Below are 16,177 nucleotides of genomic sequence, written 5' to 3'. Positions count from 1 at the left end.
TTCAGTCTCTCATGCTGTGCCAAAAAGTAGGGGCTCAAGAAGCCAGGATGGAACAGAGACAGGACACCTGACCCAAAATAGCCAAAGGGGTATTCTATACCACAGCATGTCATGCCCAGTATATAAACTGGGGGTAGTCACCCAGAAGGGCAGATCACTCTTTGGCTGTGTATTGGTCGGTGGGTGATAAGCAATTGCATTGTGCATCATTTGTATTTATTGGGGTTTTTTTCCTTTCCTCTCTTAGTTTTATATACTCTCCTCTTGTTATTTCCCTTATAATTCTTATTATTAGTAATAGTAGTAGCAGTAATATATTGTACTTTAGTTATTAAACTGGTCTTATCTCAACCCATGGGTTTACATTCTTTCAATTATCTGATACCTGTCAGCAATCCTATTTTGAGCTATTTTTTTCATCTACCACAGATATGAAGTGATGAAAAGTGGGAGGAAATTTTTGGTTTTGTAAATGGCTGTGAGCAACATTTAGAGCATATTGTGCTGAAGGATGTAGCAACATAATTTGAAGGCAACAAATAGACTTATGAGAAAATTGTCTCCTGAACACTTGTCTCCTGAACAATACTTCTATGAGAAAATGGTCATAGAATCATAGAATGGTTTGGTTTTGAAGAGACCTTAAAGATCATCTAGTTCCAACCCCATGCCACAGGCAGGGACACCTTCCACTAGACCAGGTTGCCCAAAGCCCCATCCAACCTGGCCTTGAGCACTGCCAAGATGGGCCACAACTTCTCTGAGCAGTCTGTGCCAGTGCCTCACCACCCTCACAGTAAAAAATTTCTTCCTAATATCAAATCTAAATCCCCCTTCTCTCAGTTTAAAGCCATTCCCCCTTGTCCTGTCACTACGTGCTCTTGTAAGAAGTCCCTATCCAGGTTTCTTGTAAGCCCCCTTTAAGTATTTGAAAACTTTTATAAGGTTTCCCATGAAACTTCTGCAGGCTGAACAAGCCCAACTCTCTCAACTTGTCTTCACAGACGAGGTGCTCCAGCAGCTGACCACAACACTTTGAGTGGGAACATCCAGCTAATTCCTTACCCACCAAGTGGTCCATTCATTAAATCCATGTCTCTCCAGTATAGAGGCATGGATGCCATGTGGGACGGTGTTAAATGCCTTGCACAGCTCCAGGCAGATGACATCAATTGTTCTTCCCTTGTCCACCAGTGCTGTAACCCTGTCATAGAAGGCCAGCAAATTTGTCAGTCATGATTTGCCCTTAGTGAAGCCATTTGGCTGTCACCAATCACCTCCTGGGAGTAGGAATGCGATTACGGTACCCCTTTCCTATCCGAGGGCAAAGACCCAATATACCACTCAATGGGAAAGGATGGTAACAGACTTTGGTAGCACCATTAACAGCACCAGCTTTGCTTCAGCATTTTATCTTTTTTATTAATTTGTTTCTATTTTTCTGAAAGCCTCAGCAAAGAAATCCCCTGTGTAGGACAGTTCCCATGTCTGTGTGGTAACACCACTGTCTGTGTGGGCTGTTTGGATTGCTCTGTTGCAGTATATTTCAGTTTAAAAACAAAAAGTACCCAAACCCTAAAACCACAAAACACAGACTTCCTTATTGTGTTACTAAGGTGCATAATCTGTGAGAGCACCAGATTCGGAGATGCTCCTCTGCTGCCTGCTCTACAGGCTCAGGAGACCTTCAGAGTGGGAACATGGGGCTTTGCTTTGGGTGCACAAGTAGCCACACAGCTGAGGCATCAGCTGGAGAAAGACAACCCAGCACTGGACAGATGTGCTTGTCCCTGTCCACCCATTGCAAGATGCATAATTCAAAATTCTCATATGCTGGAAGTTGATAGCACTTCCCAGGACCACACTTAGGCACAGAAAAAACATACTGTTGCCCACGGCAGGCAACGTCCCACTGCATCAGTGCTAAATGGTGTGATGAAAGGGTGTCCAAGATACAGACACTGCTGAGCAATCCAGGTACAGTCATTAGCCAACTGTGGGCCAACTGCTTCTGCCAAGAAATCTCCATTGGAGCATAGAGTTACAGCTCTCTCAGAAACGGCCACCCTTAAAACCATTCCTAAGTGGTGCAGGATCAGTAAACACAACTTCAGTGTGATTGTTCCTAGCCTTTCTTCTTCCCAGTACAATGTCTGGGTCTGCATGGCTCACCTCAACTCCCTCCCCTCTCTGCTCCTGCAGTGTAAGTGAGCAGAGCTCCTTGTTTGGATGTGTCATGGATGGAGTAGGTGGGAGACTGCTTAACACTCTGGGAACTGATCTATTGGAGGATGGAGACCCAGGATGGTGAAAGGCTGGGAGAAAGGAGAGAAAAAAAACTCTGTTTCCTTTGTTTTCCAGAACCCCATCTGATTCTCTGTGACATTTCCCAGTGCCCCCAGCTGCCCTGACGCTGGCTGAGGAGATGGGACAGACCCTGGCTACCAGCTCTCACCCACCATGGGGAGCTCCCATTGTTCCCAGGCCCCAGAGATGGTTTGTCCTGAGAGATGCTTTGTACTACTCAGTATTACTTAGAGCTAGAGAGAAATACCTGTAAAAGTTTCTTTGTACTCATTGGATTCCTAAGAACAAAGGGGTTCTGTACAACAGAAAGGAAAATTTAACCAGCTAAACACTTGTTCACATTATATGAAATCACGAGTTATGCAATTGCAGGAATTTGGCAAGAATCAGGAGGGAAGTGATGAATGTCATATCTTGCAACACTTCCGACAGTACGACAGTTCCCCAAAACACAAGCAGTAAGGGAGACAGCCCTATTTATAGCCATGCAATCATTTAAAATACCAGTCTTTTTATCTTCTCTGATCTGGAAGACTATGATACAAAGATAAACAAGATAAAGATGCTTTGAAATAGAAGGTAGGTCCATCTTCATCTTTCCATCCATTTTGTTTGCTGAGGTATTCAGTGAGACTCTAAGAAGTCCAGGGCTGGAGGGGTGATCTCAGGCAAAATCTAAAAACTTTGTCAGAGGAATACATGGAGCTAAGTTGAATGAAGGTTTTTTTGCAAAGTACTGCCTGCTAAGAAATGTCCTAGCCACAATTTTCATTTTCTTACTGTGATTGATACTGAATTGTAGGAATTAGATATCAATCCTAGATCCACTTTAATGCATATATGCAAAAATATCCTTGAAAGTACATGAACTTTCATCAAACTTAGCATACTCACCGTTGGGTAACTTGAGCTGATTGATATTGCTGTGATCCATTTTGGTATTTTCTGTTTGCGGCTGTTTACCCATCTGCTTGATGTCTATTCATCCTAACTTTTGTATGTGGCAGATATAAAAATTAGACCTTAAGAGAGCAGTCACCAAATGCAGGTATGTAACATTTATGCAGTGGTCCCCAGATCACCAGATTTGTAAATCATTACACAGAATATTTTGTTACAAAAAAGTACAACCTCTTTAAATTTGTTGCTGTTTATTTGAACATTTCTCTGACTGGTTGAGAAGTCTGTTGAATTTTTCTCCCACCAGAACTGAGAGATGGTCAGACAGTGTAGAAGCAGGCATATGAGCAGGTCAGACTACATAAATTTAGGAAAGAGTGGTTCACATCCACAACTTTCATCTTCATCACGTTTCACTGTTTTCTGTCTCCAAGGAGGAAGATATGGTTGCTCCTCTTGCACTCATCTTCATGACTCAGTGGATGTTGCTGATCACCCAGTTGTGTGTTGGCTGGCACTGTACAGACTGTGAGTAGAACACTTTCATGGAGCAGTCCACTGAAGAGGAGTGTAATGTGCTTCTTATTATGAGTAGCTGTGCTTAAATTGCCTTCTGTCTTACATGTCGTGGGTAATAACCTCTACACCCAAAAATCTAAGAATCTGCACCTTGCTGGTCCTACTGTGTGATATTTGAAGCAGAGATGCCAGACTCACCTATTATAAATTTGATGTTGAATCAGTGGAAAATGGAACTGAGTTGGATAAGCAGCATGAGTTTCACTGAGGACCAATGTTTAGTGACTGCAGGAGATTTTACCAAGACTATAATGGTGACACCATGCTGATTATTTCTAATCACTTCCATCTTCTATATGATCCAACATAACTTCTAGGAGGACCTCTTGCATGACTTTACCAAGCATGGAGGTGAGACTTGCTGGTTAGTAGCTCCCATGTTCCTCTTTATGACCCCTTGAAATGGGTGCAGTGTTCTCTTTTACCTGGTCACCAATACATTGCCTGACTGTCATGAATTTTTAAAGGCTGGAGAGAGTCTTGGGTGACATGCTTTAGTGTGTGGTGTTCCTGCCTATGTTAGAGAATGATAAAATTTTCTCCATAACTTTGTGTGGTTGTTCTATCATAGAACTTCCCTCTTTTGATATTAAGGAAGGGTGAAGTTTTGTGATGGGACAAACTTATAGCATAGTATAAAGCATAATAGAAATAATTATATTCAAAAGGCTTATAAATTAATAGAAGGTTTTTATATGTGGTTGGGGCTTTGTTGTTCTGTATTCTATCTATTCTGTAAACTCAGCAATAGCTGTACCATCCTATAACTCTGTAGTTTTAGCAATAGAAACTAACATAACCATATATGATACAGGGAGTGTAGGAAGGAATGAACTGTGGAGCTATACCCGAGTAGAACCAAAACTTTAGAAAGCCAAAAAGAGCATACCAGAAACTGATAAGAAAATGCTAGCATACACACAAGGGTTGGGATATGTCACAGTAAAGGAAAGGTGAAGAGGTTAACCTGAGGAAGACTTCTTACTTCATCTGAGGAAGACTCCTTACTTCATCGGAACGACCACCAGACGACCACCAGAGGGGGCTGTGCAAGAGTAGAAGAGGCTGATGTGGTAACATTTATGATGTGGCAATCCTTAATGCATATGCATTAGCTGATGTTGTAACCCGTGCTAAAGGTGTATAAATTGGGAACACAATGTGACAAGGTCGAAACCAGATTTGGGTGCGTACCCCTGGTTCCCCAGCGCTGCAATAAAGCACCTCATATAACCATTCTGGTGGTTATGTGTTTGTTCCTATGCTAACACCCATGGCAGGGGTGTTGGAACTAGGTGATCTTAAGGTCCTTTCCAACCCTAACTATTCTATGATTCTATGATGGACCAACACCATCATAAAATACGATAGTGATTGGCAACAACCACCAACATGATTGGCAACACTAGCCAATTCCTTGGGGCCCTAAGATGCATGTTCATTGGGTCCCAGGGATTTATGTATACTCAGATTCTTCAGGTGGCCTTAAACCTGATCCTCTTCTATGAGGGAAGAGACCTCATTTCCCCAGTCCCTACCTTGAGTAATGTTCAGGTACTTGAGATGTGTGGGAAAAGTGATTTGCAGAGAACAATGAGTCACAAATTTGTTGAGTTCCTCAGCCTTCTCCATGTAAGTATTCACTAGTTCTCCTGTCTTATTTACCAGGGGCAGAACACTTTCTTTAATATTTTCTTTTTGACCAACATACCTGTAGAATCCTTTATTATTAATTTTTACATTCCTTGCCAAATTCAGTTTAAATTTAGATCCAAACTTTCAGTAGCAGACAGGAGATCTAGAACTCAGATCCTGTGTAAATGGTTTACTTGAGAAGTGCCATGACTTTATGAAAAGGCAGCTTCTGATTCTGATTTAGTCTGTTTTCAGCGCTTATGCAGAGAAGACAGCAAACCAAGCAATTCCTGTTTTGCAGCTACTGTGTTTGTTAAGCAAATTCACCATCCTCTACAAGCTGCACAGATACTTCAAAGCAAGTCATGAATTTTTCCTCTTGGGATTATAATTTTCTCTGTATATGTGTTACTCTGGCCTTAGCTAAATTTCTTTCTTCTGCAGCTCAAAGCTGTCTCCATCCATTTGGCCAATACTGTAAATCTGATTGGGTAGGTAATCTCCAAAATAAAGTTGTTTCAGGAACAGGAACTATAAAAGGAAGGTATTGGTTTTGACAGTCTATTTTACATGAACACAAAAGGGGTGATTTATGCTACACTACTGTGTCAGGCAACATGACAATGTTTCTCTGAAAAAAAAATAAGATTCCTACAACTAGCTCAACAATTTTGCAGTCCTCTGTTGCTGTCTTTTCAGTTGCCAATTCTCTTTTAATTCTTTGTGCTAATATTTTATTGACTGCATTTAATGTCCTCAAAATGTCACTAAAAATCCAAGTGAAACAGGTTAGTGCCTGTAGCTTTGAAATTCTTCACAGAGAAATCTGTCACATCTTGAATTTTGTCCTGGTGTAACTCATGGTGTAGTGCCCAATAGTTTGCAGTGTCCTATTCACAATAATGAAAGGTCTGAGAAAGTTTACTCTTCTTTGTATGAGAGGGGTAACATATATGAGACTAAAGAGAATGAGGTACAATATCTGCTCATTCAATCAACATGGAGTTGCATATACAAAATGGCACTACTTCCTGCCTTATCAAGCTCAAAGTGTTGGCTGATGCCTTATAAAAGGATAGATAAATAGTCCTTCCTTTTAAAAGGTATGTTTAGTCTCTCTATTGGGTTTTCTTGGGGGTGGGGTAAGGAGTAAAATGTTTGGGACCAGGAGAAGATTCCTCATGTTAATCCCAGCTGGAGGAAGGTATTGCTGCAGAGCACAAACACTTCACAAGTTTGCATCTACACCTACCTTGAGTCTTGAAAAACTTCACAGCTCTGTCCTTGGGTTTCTCTCCTTCTCTGGAGTCCATAGGAAAGCTCCTCATGCTCTTCACTCATTTGATAGGGTGCTGAACTAAAACTAGAAATGCTGTGGCAGGGTTCTGAAGGATGAGAGACTAATTATTCACTTTGTGGCATTGTGGCACCAGTGTCTCCTTTTGAATAGGAACAATCCAAAGCACAGGGTAGCCACTTTAGGTGTCAGCCTGTGGTAGTGTCCGCTTCCCTGAGATTTATTTATTCATATCCGTGGAGACTTTATCCATGACAAATTCTTCACTGAATCTGTTAGTGTAAACACCTTCTATGTCACTCTCTTAAAATGAAGCAAGTCATTCCTGACCCAATCAGAAACTAGCTGGAGCTGCAGGTGTGCCAAGATCCTCCAGCTTAGAGCAGTCACACGATTTTTACTCAGCATGGATATTCCTGTTTCTGCAGGCATAAATGGATCAGCCATTGAAAACTTCTCCTGTGTGATTTATAATATTTCCTTCATGAACTGCACTTGGCAGGCAGGCAAAGATGCACCAGGAGATACCCAGTATTTTCTCTATTGGCAGAACTCCCGGTAAGTAGGTCTGCTTGAGCCTAGGGAAGTCCAAATTCTCATTCAACACATCACATTGCCCATGTTTATCTAAAATACCTTGCTGTATATAGATATGATGATGCGATGGAATGTGAGCTTTACATTAAGGATGAAAATGGCAGAAATACAGGATGTAAATTCCAAAATGTGAGGATAGAGACTGAAAAAGCTTACTTCCTGGTGAACGGCTCTAGCAAAGACTCCCTAATCCAGCTCTATGATGAGTACATCAACCTGTATAAAATAGGTAAGAAAATAGTTTATTTATGCTTTATTTTCATTAGTGCATGAGGGTGGTTGCACATTTTTCCCTGAGAAAGAACCAGGTACCCTGTCTCACCTAGAGCTGAAAGAGATTGTGGCCTCTTCAAGAAAACCTATTCCCCAAGCAACAGAACAATGAGGGAAATAAGCAAGAAACCTCTACAGCTGCAGCCTGCCTCAGATTCTTTAGCTATTGCTTATTGGTTTTAGTTTTAGCAAGGTCCACAGGACTCAAGAGACTGTACTTCCCCTGCCGTACTTTCAATGGTGGCCAAAAACCTTTCAACAGAGCAGACTGGTCAAGAATAGTTTATCTGAACAGTGATTTCTGTTTCTCATTGCAAGTGGGGATGGCACACACCAGAACCATACCCCTGGTTAAAGAAATTAATATATGTACAAAATATCCCAGATTTTCATATGCTCTTTCACATGTAGTGCTGTACTTGTAAGCATCCTGTGTAATTAATTTTACTGTGGCAAATCCTTTCCGGCAAAGTCCCATTGTTTTTGGTATTTTCTCAGAAAAATGGGCAAACAAGGCTACATTCTATAAGGAGAAGCAATTGAGCTGTGTCTTTGTAAGCTCCTGAGTCATGTTCCCTGGCTTAGTCCCCATTTCTACTGATGCTGAGGAGAGGATTTGAAGATCTATGGTATTTCAGTTATTTCTAAGAGATTTCCTAAAACAAAATAAATGGATACAAATGAATATCTTAATATAGGTGTTACTTGCAATTGCACTCTCTTTTATCAAAGCAAAAAGAGAACAAGTTATTTTATTTATTTGAATTCCTGGTTATGTAATTTCAGAAAAGCTCTTGCCTCCAGCAAATATCACTGTCAACTGTGATGAAATTAAAAACAATTGCATTATTCAATGGCAACGACCCCAAATAAGTCATTCTAACAAAGACAAGTGTTTTAAATATGAAATTGACATAAAGTATAAGGTAAGAGAAATTTCTTCACCTACATTTAACATTAATCCATACATTTACCAATGCACATAGGTGAAAAGAAAATCAGTCTCTCTTGTGCAGTGTAGCCTTCCTGATATGTAACACCATATTCCTTTGAGGTTGTACCTTTCAGGCACCTTTTCATGCCATACCACCCCAGTTTTGTACCCCAGTTCCCCTGAGTGAGATATTGCTGGAGATACACTAGATGACTGTGGCTGTGTGGAACTAAGCATAGAAGCATGGTTAATCAAGACTTGAACATACCATGGCTTTCGCTCTTTCAAAACTCAGAAAATGCATTTATTTCACCAAGACCTGTTGTGGGTGTCTTGAAGGCCTTTTGGTGTTGACTGTATCCCTGTGAAAAGGTAGAGCTGGGATGGAATTACTGAATAGAGGAATGTGCATCCACTTAACAAGTACAATTTGATGGAGGTGAATGAATCTTTTCTATATATGAAATGTAAATAGCTTATCCAGATACCATACATAAGCAACACGCCCATTGGTACAAAAGTTGAAGCTGTACAATGTTAATTAAAAGGAAAATAAATGTGACAGAAAGCAGACAGGTGGTGCGAATAAACATACATTACTGAGGGAGTGATTTAAGCTACTGAAACTCAATTTCAGACCTTGGCTTTCCAAGTCTTTTCACAAAGATAGGGAAGGAGTGAGATTGCCGTGTTGAACTGCAAAAGCAGTAAACCTAAACTACTGCAACTGTGGCAGAATTGCGGCAAATGACCACAGGGTGGCAGACGGTTACTACAAATTAAAACCTGCCTGTACTATAACCAGGTTTGGCCACTTAGTGACTGGGTGAAGGCATTCCCTAGATTTCTGCTATTGGGAATTTAGTCTGGATCGAGCTTGCTATTTCATAGCAATATACATTACACCATGAATAACAGAAATTCAATCACATTTTACATGTGTGACACTGATAAATTGAATTTGCTGAGACTCTCGGTTTCTTCTTCAACCATGTTTTAAGTTAAGGCTTTATAGATCAAGATATCTGGGAAATCTGAAGGCTAACCTTTCCAGTGAAAATGGAACTAAAAAAACGTCAGACACCTCAGTCTTCTCCACCTCCCTTGTCACCAGGTTCCCCCAACTCAGTGAGCTGTATTCTCCTTAACCTCCCTTACACTTTCAGTGCACTCATAAAAACTTTTCTCGTAGTAGTAGTCATTATGGCTATTTGGAAGGGATGAGTGAATTTTTATTCTATCAAAAATGTAATTGGAGGGCAGCATAAAATATCCCTGAATCCATGTCAGTCCTGGGTATTTTCATCTAAGGGAAAGTAATTTTACATAGCATTTGCAACTAAGTATAGTGACATTTGTTTTAAAATATAAGCAATAGATATAAAATAAAAAGTTTATTTACAGATTTCTACCTTTTTCTTTTCAAGAATAAAGTTACAGTTTTATTCAGGTCTGGTTTGCTTGGTGTTCCAGTTTACTCATCAATCTGAAATGAAATCTATTTCTCACCTCTGGTGGTCAAGAAAACAAACACTAATACTTTCTCACAGAAGAATTAGTTATAATATAAACTTGGATTTGTACGCAAATTATAAATTAGATAATAAATGTTAGATAAATTACTAGTTCTTACTAACAACCTGTCAACTAGAAGAGAAAGAATAATGCAGAAAAAGGGGACTGTAGATAAAGATGACTTACTATCTAAACACAAAACTAATCTTTTTTCTCAATTTACAGGATAATCCTGAGGGAAAAACCATCTATACTTCTATACAAGTAGGTTTGCTTGTTCTATTAATCAGCAATATGTGTTAATTTCATAGTGTGAAAAATGAATGGCACTCAAATGTCTTTAAATCTTTATGTGTCCAATGTCCTGTGCTTTATGGGATCTTTATAGATTTCATAAATGTATCAAACTTTAAATCACCATGATACTTGTCATTTATTATATACTCAAGGGCAGAACTATTCTGCAAGTATTTTGAAAAACTTTCCATTTCACATTACATTGGCCACTCTCCACCTCAAATATTTGGAACAGAATTTCAAGTTACACATCAGTGACAGCTGAGAAAACACACACAGAGAAAACACCTCCTAGGCATTTTATTTTGTTTATAAAAAAAACAAAGACCATAAAAGCCCTTTGGGATGGAGACTGCCTTCCAGGTATGCTGCACCTCCTTCCAATCAGTTCAATTTCCACATCCCACCTCTATCCTGAAAGTCTTCAATAGCAAGCATGTTTCAGTAAATTCTAGTAACACCAGCTATTGTAGTCTTGTATTTATTTTACAGGTTTGGCTGGAAAGTTACTCTTTTCCTGAAAAGTCATAGTGCAAAGACTCAGGAAGGTGAGGTGCACACAGACAGTTTATTCCTCAGTTCTGTCTCCTCAATTCTAACAGTGTTGAAATGAGACAGCTCAAGATATTTTTCTGCCTCTGTCAATGTGCTGAGGGAAATTACCAGTGCATCATATATATCATTAGAAATTACAAGACATAGTGTAAAATACGAAAAGCTTCTGAACTTAAATTTTTGTCTGAGTGACTGGCTATTTTTAGGATACACAGACATGTACATATTATGTACATAACAAATATTAACGTGTGTAATTTTTTGCTCGAGAGCAGCAGTCTACTTTACAAAGCAATGCCCTTAAAGCTTCATGGAAGTTTCATGTGTAAATGGCACTTGCATATTATCAAGACCTAGGCACACAACAAAATAAAACACAGCTTTGCTTTGTTTTTAGGAAGGGGGAAATAACCACATGTTTCAAAGATACAACACAAGAAAGAAGTGTCTCTTGCAAATGAGGGCAGCTGGCAGTGTCTGCTTTGTGAGCCCAGCCTGGGGGGAGTGGAGTGCACCTGTAGAGTTTGGTAAGACCAAATCCATGCCTTGGGCTACTCATCCCTCAGTGATGTCTTGTCTACCTCACACACTGATGCGCACCTAGACACACAGATCTATAAAGGCTTGGCAAACATTTTGTTTCACTCCACACTGCAGAGAAGAGGAGGAAGAGACTTAATAAATCTCTTAGCACTCTAACACTGGAAATAAATACAGAAAGTTACACATCTGCAGCTGAAGTGCTGTCATGGTTTAAGTACCACTACCAAGTACCATGCAGCTGCTAGTGCTGCCCAGTCCTGCTTATTGCATGGGATGGACAAAGAGGCTTAATGCTAATACTTCCCAGCAGATGTTACTGCAAAGGTGCTAAATTAAAGACTTGATCTTTATATAAACATTTACCCATCAGTCACCAGAGTAGATGTTTGATACAGCTGTGCATCTACTCCTCTTTATCAATGATAATACTTTATGACTATTTGCCTTTCAGGAAATGAAGAAATTATTTCTTCTTCAGTATGGATCTTACTTGTGGTAGCAGTTGGGACAGTTTTAGTGGCAATTGTAACAATTTTATTCTGCAAAAGGTAAACAATTTATGCATTTATTTTGTGTAGGTGCATGAAACATCTGCAATTCTTAAACAAATGAGGTAGAGGTGTCTCAGTACTATAGATACAACTTTTTCACTCACACTGTACTAGAAATCAATCAAATGAGTGATTCTGAGACAAGTATGATAATGGTGATGCCCAAAGTCCCTCTCTGTCTGATCCATACAAGTTTTTCCTCGACCTCTTGTATCAACATGGCAAGGAGACCAATTATATGCAATTATATGTTTGGTTACCAGTAAAGATTTTGAAACATTCACTAGCATTGTCCTAGTAAACTGAATGTATCTGAAAGCACACAAGCTAAGCAGCTTGCTTCTTAAAATAGCTCAAGCGGAACAGAAAGAAAAAGGATATTTTTCTGCATCATACACTTTGTACAGAAATACACAATAATTCAGAGAAGATACTGTTCTTCCAACTTGTGAAAATTTTAGCAGCCACTTTCACTGGTTGTAGTGACTTAAAGAGCAGGAGAAATTCATTTTCCTTTCAAAGAAAATAACTGTAGTGAATCTTTAACCAAAAATGAAACTATTACTACTCAAATTATTAGTGTTTTCCTGATGTGTTCGTTCTCTGCTGAGATAATATGGGCTTTTTATTTCTCATCCATGCTGTAAGAGAAAGATAAGAGCTGGTTCAAGGGTACAATGCTTTTGGCACAACCGTTACTTATTTTTAACTTTCTATCCCACCCCTTTTGATATTCAGGACTGGCTCCTGGAAAGCAGCATTTCCACAAGTCCCAGAGCCAAAAAATGCATTTTGTGGACTGCCTGATAATACAGAGGTATGTTTTCTTTCTATTTAATATTAAATATGTAAAGTACATACAAGACTCTACTGCAGGTATTGTTAAAATTATAAGGAACTTAACACAGAGAATAACTTCCTTTGCCGTATTTTGATGAATTACAAGAGGAAATCAGCAGGCAAATTTGTTAAGAGAAGTCAAATGCAATGCTCTTACAGACCCAGAAAGTTTCTCCTGTTCTAGTCCCATACGTGCTGGGGCTGATGCTCCCACTGGTATGTCCAGGCAGCAGCAAGGGCTGTGTGTTTTCCCAACATGAGGCATACATATGTACAATGGCACACACATAGAGGACACTAACGCAGGCAGACACAAAGACCAGCACAGGGGCCTTTACCAGCAGCATGCCAACACCACCAGCAGTCACATAAAGAGGGTCACAGACATCCCAGTCCTCCTGTTCCTTGCCAGCTGAGCAGGGCTGAAGTTTGCCAGTGAGAAGTGCATAAACCCTCACTCTCTTCAGGTACAACAGCCATAAATTTGCAAGTTCTTTACATGTGATCTCTGTGTCTGGATCCTGGGTCACCCGATCAGGTCACCACATCTCACCTTTGGTCACTGCAGCTCTCTCCTACCCACCCACTAGTCCCAGCTCCAATGAGTTTTGTTGTTTGAAGTTACACACACAAGATAGAAAGCAAGCTGACACAGAAAACAGTTCAAAATAGGATTTTGTAAGGTAACAGGACAGACTGCAGTGGTCACATGTGGCATTTGACCAGCATGCTAACAAGCAGCTCTATCCCAGCTGAAAACAAGACACCTCATATATAAAACTAATGGAAGTTCTTATTTTTCTTTCAGCTGATGGAGAGCAAAATTCAGGCAATAACATCTGATAAGGAAGAGATAACTTTAGTTGTTGACATATTGAAATAACAAAAATCCCTGAGGAATTTGAAAATGTATTTCTTAGCTTAGGCAAGTGTATATTCCTGTGGAAAGTCTGGAATAATGTACGGGCTTTCTTCAGTTTCTTCCTTTTCTTGGCAAAACCAGTAGTGAAGCCAAAAGAGAATGATACCTCACATGTAATTTTTTTAAATGCTATTGTATTTACTTCTAGTTTTAGCTAACTTTGACTGTTTGGGTGACTTGTCCTTTTTGTGAATATGATTGAAATATTTCAATCAAGAAATTTTAGTTACATTTTATTTTGTTTAAAGAAAAATAATGACTTTGTTTTATATTAAAAAGATTAAGAATGAATTTATTGAGATAAATATTTTTTTATAAAATTTCTGGTGCCTGAATGCCATTGTTCTACTGTCAAGAATGGGCCTATTCATACCTGAAGTTTTCTTGTCTCTCTTATTAAAGCTACTAGAAAATTGAGAATGGGGTTGAAAACAAGCTGACAGAAAGTGGTGGCCTCTAATCAACAGGAATATCAAAGGACAGGAATATGTCTAAAACCCTAACTGATGCTAGAGCTTACATCTGTTACAGAGATCATCCACCATTTACTTGACATCAGCTCAGAATTTACTTCTATAGGTATCCAGCTCGTAATGTTCTTACTGCTCACTTGCTTTTTTACTACTTTAATTTAGTATTGTAAAATACTGAGTGCATGACTCAGTTAATCTGTGTTCTTTTGTTCAAATAGAGGGCTTTACTATTGAGCTGAACAGTTAAGTTTTCAGAGCCATAGAGTTAAGACAAGGTATTGGGAAAACAGCCCAGGCTGTTGTTGAATGCACTGACTGGTCATGAGCAGTTCTCCTCAAGGATCAGTGCTGAGACTCACAGTTAGTACTAACAGCTACTTGGACAATGGGAAGAAATGCAGCTTTGGCAAGACTGGATGACAGCAAACTGAGAGCACCTCCTGATACAGTGGAGGGCAGGCCTGCCATTCAAAGGGTTCTTGACAGGCTGAAGAAAGGGGTTGATAGGACCCTCTTAAGCAAATGCAAAGCCAAATAGCTGGGGAAAAAAGCTGCATGTATCCTAGAGAATGGCTGAGTGATAGGTCTGCGGAAAAGGCTCTGAGGCTTTGGTGGGCAATCAACTGAACACAAATCAGAAGTGCTTCCTTATGGTGATGAAAACTATCCACATACTGGGAGGAGCAGATGCAGCAGTCAAGGATTATTCCCTCTATTCAGCACTCATGAGCCTGTACATGTAGTTCCAGATTTCAGCCTCCTAGTACGAGCAAGACATCGACGCTGCTGGGAAAGTTCAGCATCAGGACACCAATATGACTATGGGGGTCTTAAGGAACTGGACTTTTTTATCCTGGAGAACAGAAGCTAAAGGGATCTACTAAAATCTTCCACTGTGTATAGAGAAGACAGAACAGACTTGTCTAAGAGTTGCACAGTGTGAGAAGAAGGAACAGTCACAAGCTGCAGCAAGAGAAAGTCCAATTTGATATGAGGAAAAAGAACGATTTACAAGGGAAAGTGGTTGAATGGTGTCTGTAACAGGTGTCAAAGGCTCCACCCTTGGATATATCCAAAACACAACTGGACAAGTAACTGGACCTGACACTGGCTCTGCTTGAAGTGAGAGATTGGACTCAACGACCTTCAGAGGTACATTCCAACCTAAGTATTTCTTTAAATATTGCTCTAAACGGTTCTTTGTCAAAGCTGGTCAGTCTTTGAGTCCCTGTTGTGAAACAATGGTATCTATTTGTACACATAAAGCAACTGAAAGAGCTGGAGTCTTACTATGTAATGGTAGTTGCCTACCTAGAGAGCTACTGCATAAAACATGCCTCTTCCGCTTCACTCAGAAGCATCTTCTTCAACATAAGTCTTTGTAAGAGCTGAGTAGTCAGTAGAGACTGTGAGGGCAGCATACAAGACAAGAGGCAAATACCCTTACCTCCTGAGGTATCGTTTGATACATATCAGAGAGATCAGGAGCACAGCAACAAACTATTTTACTGGTATATTTTGATTTCTGGATTCCTTCCTTTGGGAAAGGAGCATATTCCAGCAAGAAAGTCAGACTTTGAGCAAGTAATAGCAGAGCACAGACAAAACTTCCATCTTCGGCTGAAAGTCTAATGCCTTACAAGGCTCAGCCTTGATCTGGAGTTATACCAAAAGAGTCTTATCACCTGATTCCCCAGTTCAGATGGCTGGTTAGTGAACCATCTACTTGTCCTACCTGAGGATGCAATGCTGGAAGCTCACCTTGACTTCTAAGGTGGTCTTAAGACATAAAGAGAAAATGTTCAGCAGTTTCTCCTCTTATCAGAATTAGCCTTTATGCACTTTCATTCATAAGAAAAATAAGTTTATTTTCTGACTAGCCCCATTAATTTTGACAATTCATATATCTTGCTGCTTCTTTTGGTCTTCAAGATTCAGATTTGGGGGTTTCACAATATT

At 39.8% G+C, this 16,177-nt stretch overlaps 1 protein-coding gene across 1 annotated transcript; it reads left to right on the top strand.

Annotated features, from left to right (window-relative positions):
* The first annotated feature begins 2,719 nt into the window (after positions 1-2,719).
* LOC133219303 (granulocyte-macrophage colony-stimulating factor receptor subunit alpha-like) lies at positions 2,720-13,712 on the top strand. The gene is made up of 10 exons (XM_061366553.1): positions 2,720-2,886; positions 3,642-3,735; positions 7,147-7,276; positions 7,369-7,544; positions 8,375-8,514; positions 10,263-10,301; positions 11,287-11,416; positions 11,884-11,980; positions 12,722-12,800; positions 13,632-13,712. Exons 2-10 carry the CDS (start codon positions 3,651-3,653, stop codon positions 13,704-13,706), a joined length of 951 nt encoding a protein of 316 aa, XP_061222537.1. The 5' UTR covers positions 2,720-2,886; positions 3,642-3,650; the 3' UTR covers positions 13,707-13,712.
* Positions 13,713-16,177: the final 2,465 nt, after the last annotated feature.

This window comes from Neopsephotus bourkii, unplaced genomic scaffold, assembly GCF_033783945.1.
Source record: "Neopsephotus bourkii isolate Nb327-2 ecotype Australia unplaced genomic scaffold, CSIRO-AGI_Nbou_v1 NB_1346, whole genome shotgun sequence".
NCBI lineage: Eukaryota > Metazoa > Chordata > Aves > Psittaciformes > Psittacidae > Neopsephotus > Neopsephotus bourkii.
Note: the sequence above shows the minus strand (reverse complement) of the source record. Positions and strands in the feature narration are given on the sequence as shown.

Bases quoted from the DNA above. Each gene is read 5' to 3' on its own strand.
- LOC133219303 (XM_061366553.1), top strand. From the start codon at position 3,651: ATGGTTGCTCCTCTTGCACTCATCTTCATGACTCAGTGGATGTTGCTG. The intron at 3,736-7,146 runs GTGAGTAGAACA...CTGTTTCTGCAG, and splicing joins TGGCTGGCACTGTACAGACT to GCATAAATGGATCAGCCATT. The intron at 11,981-12,721 runs GTAAACAATTTA...TTTGATATTCAG, and splicing joins ACAATTTTATTCTGCAAAAG to GACTGGCTCCTGGAAAGCAG.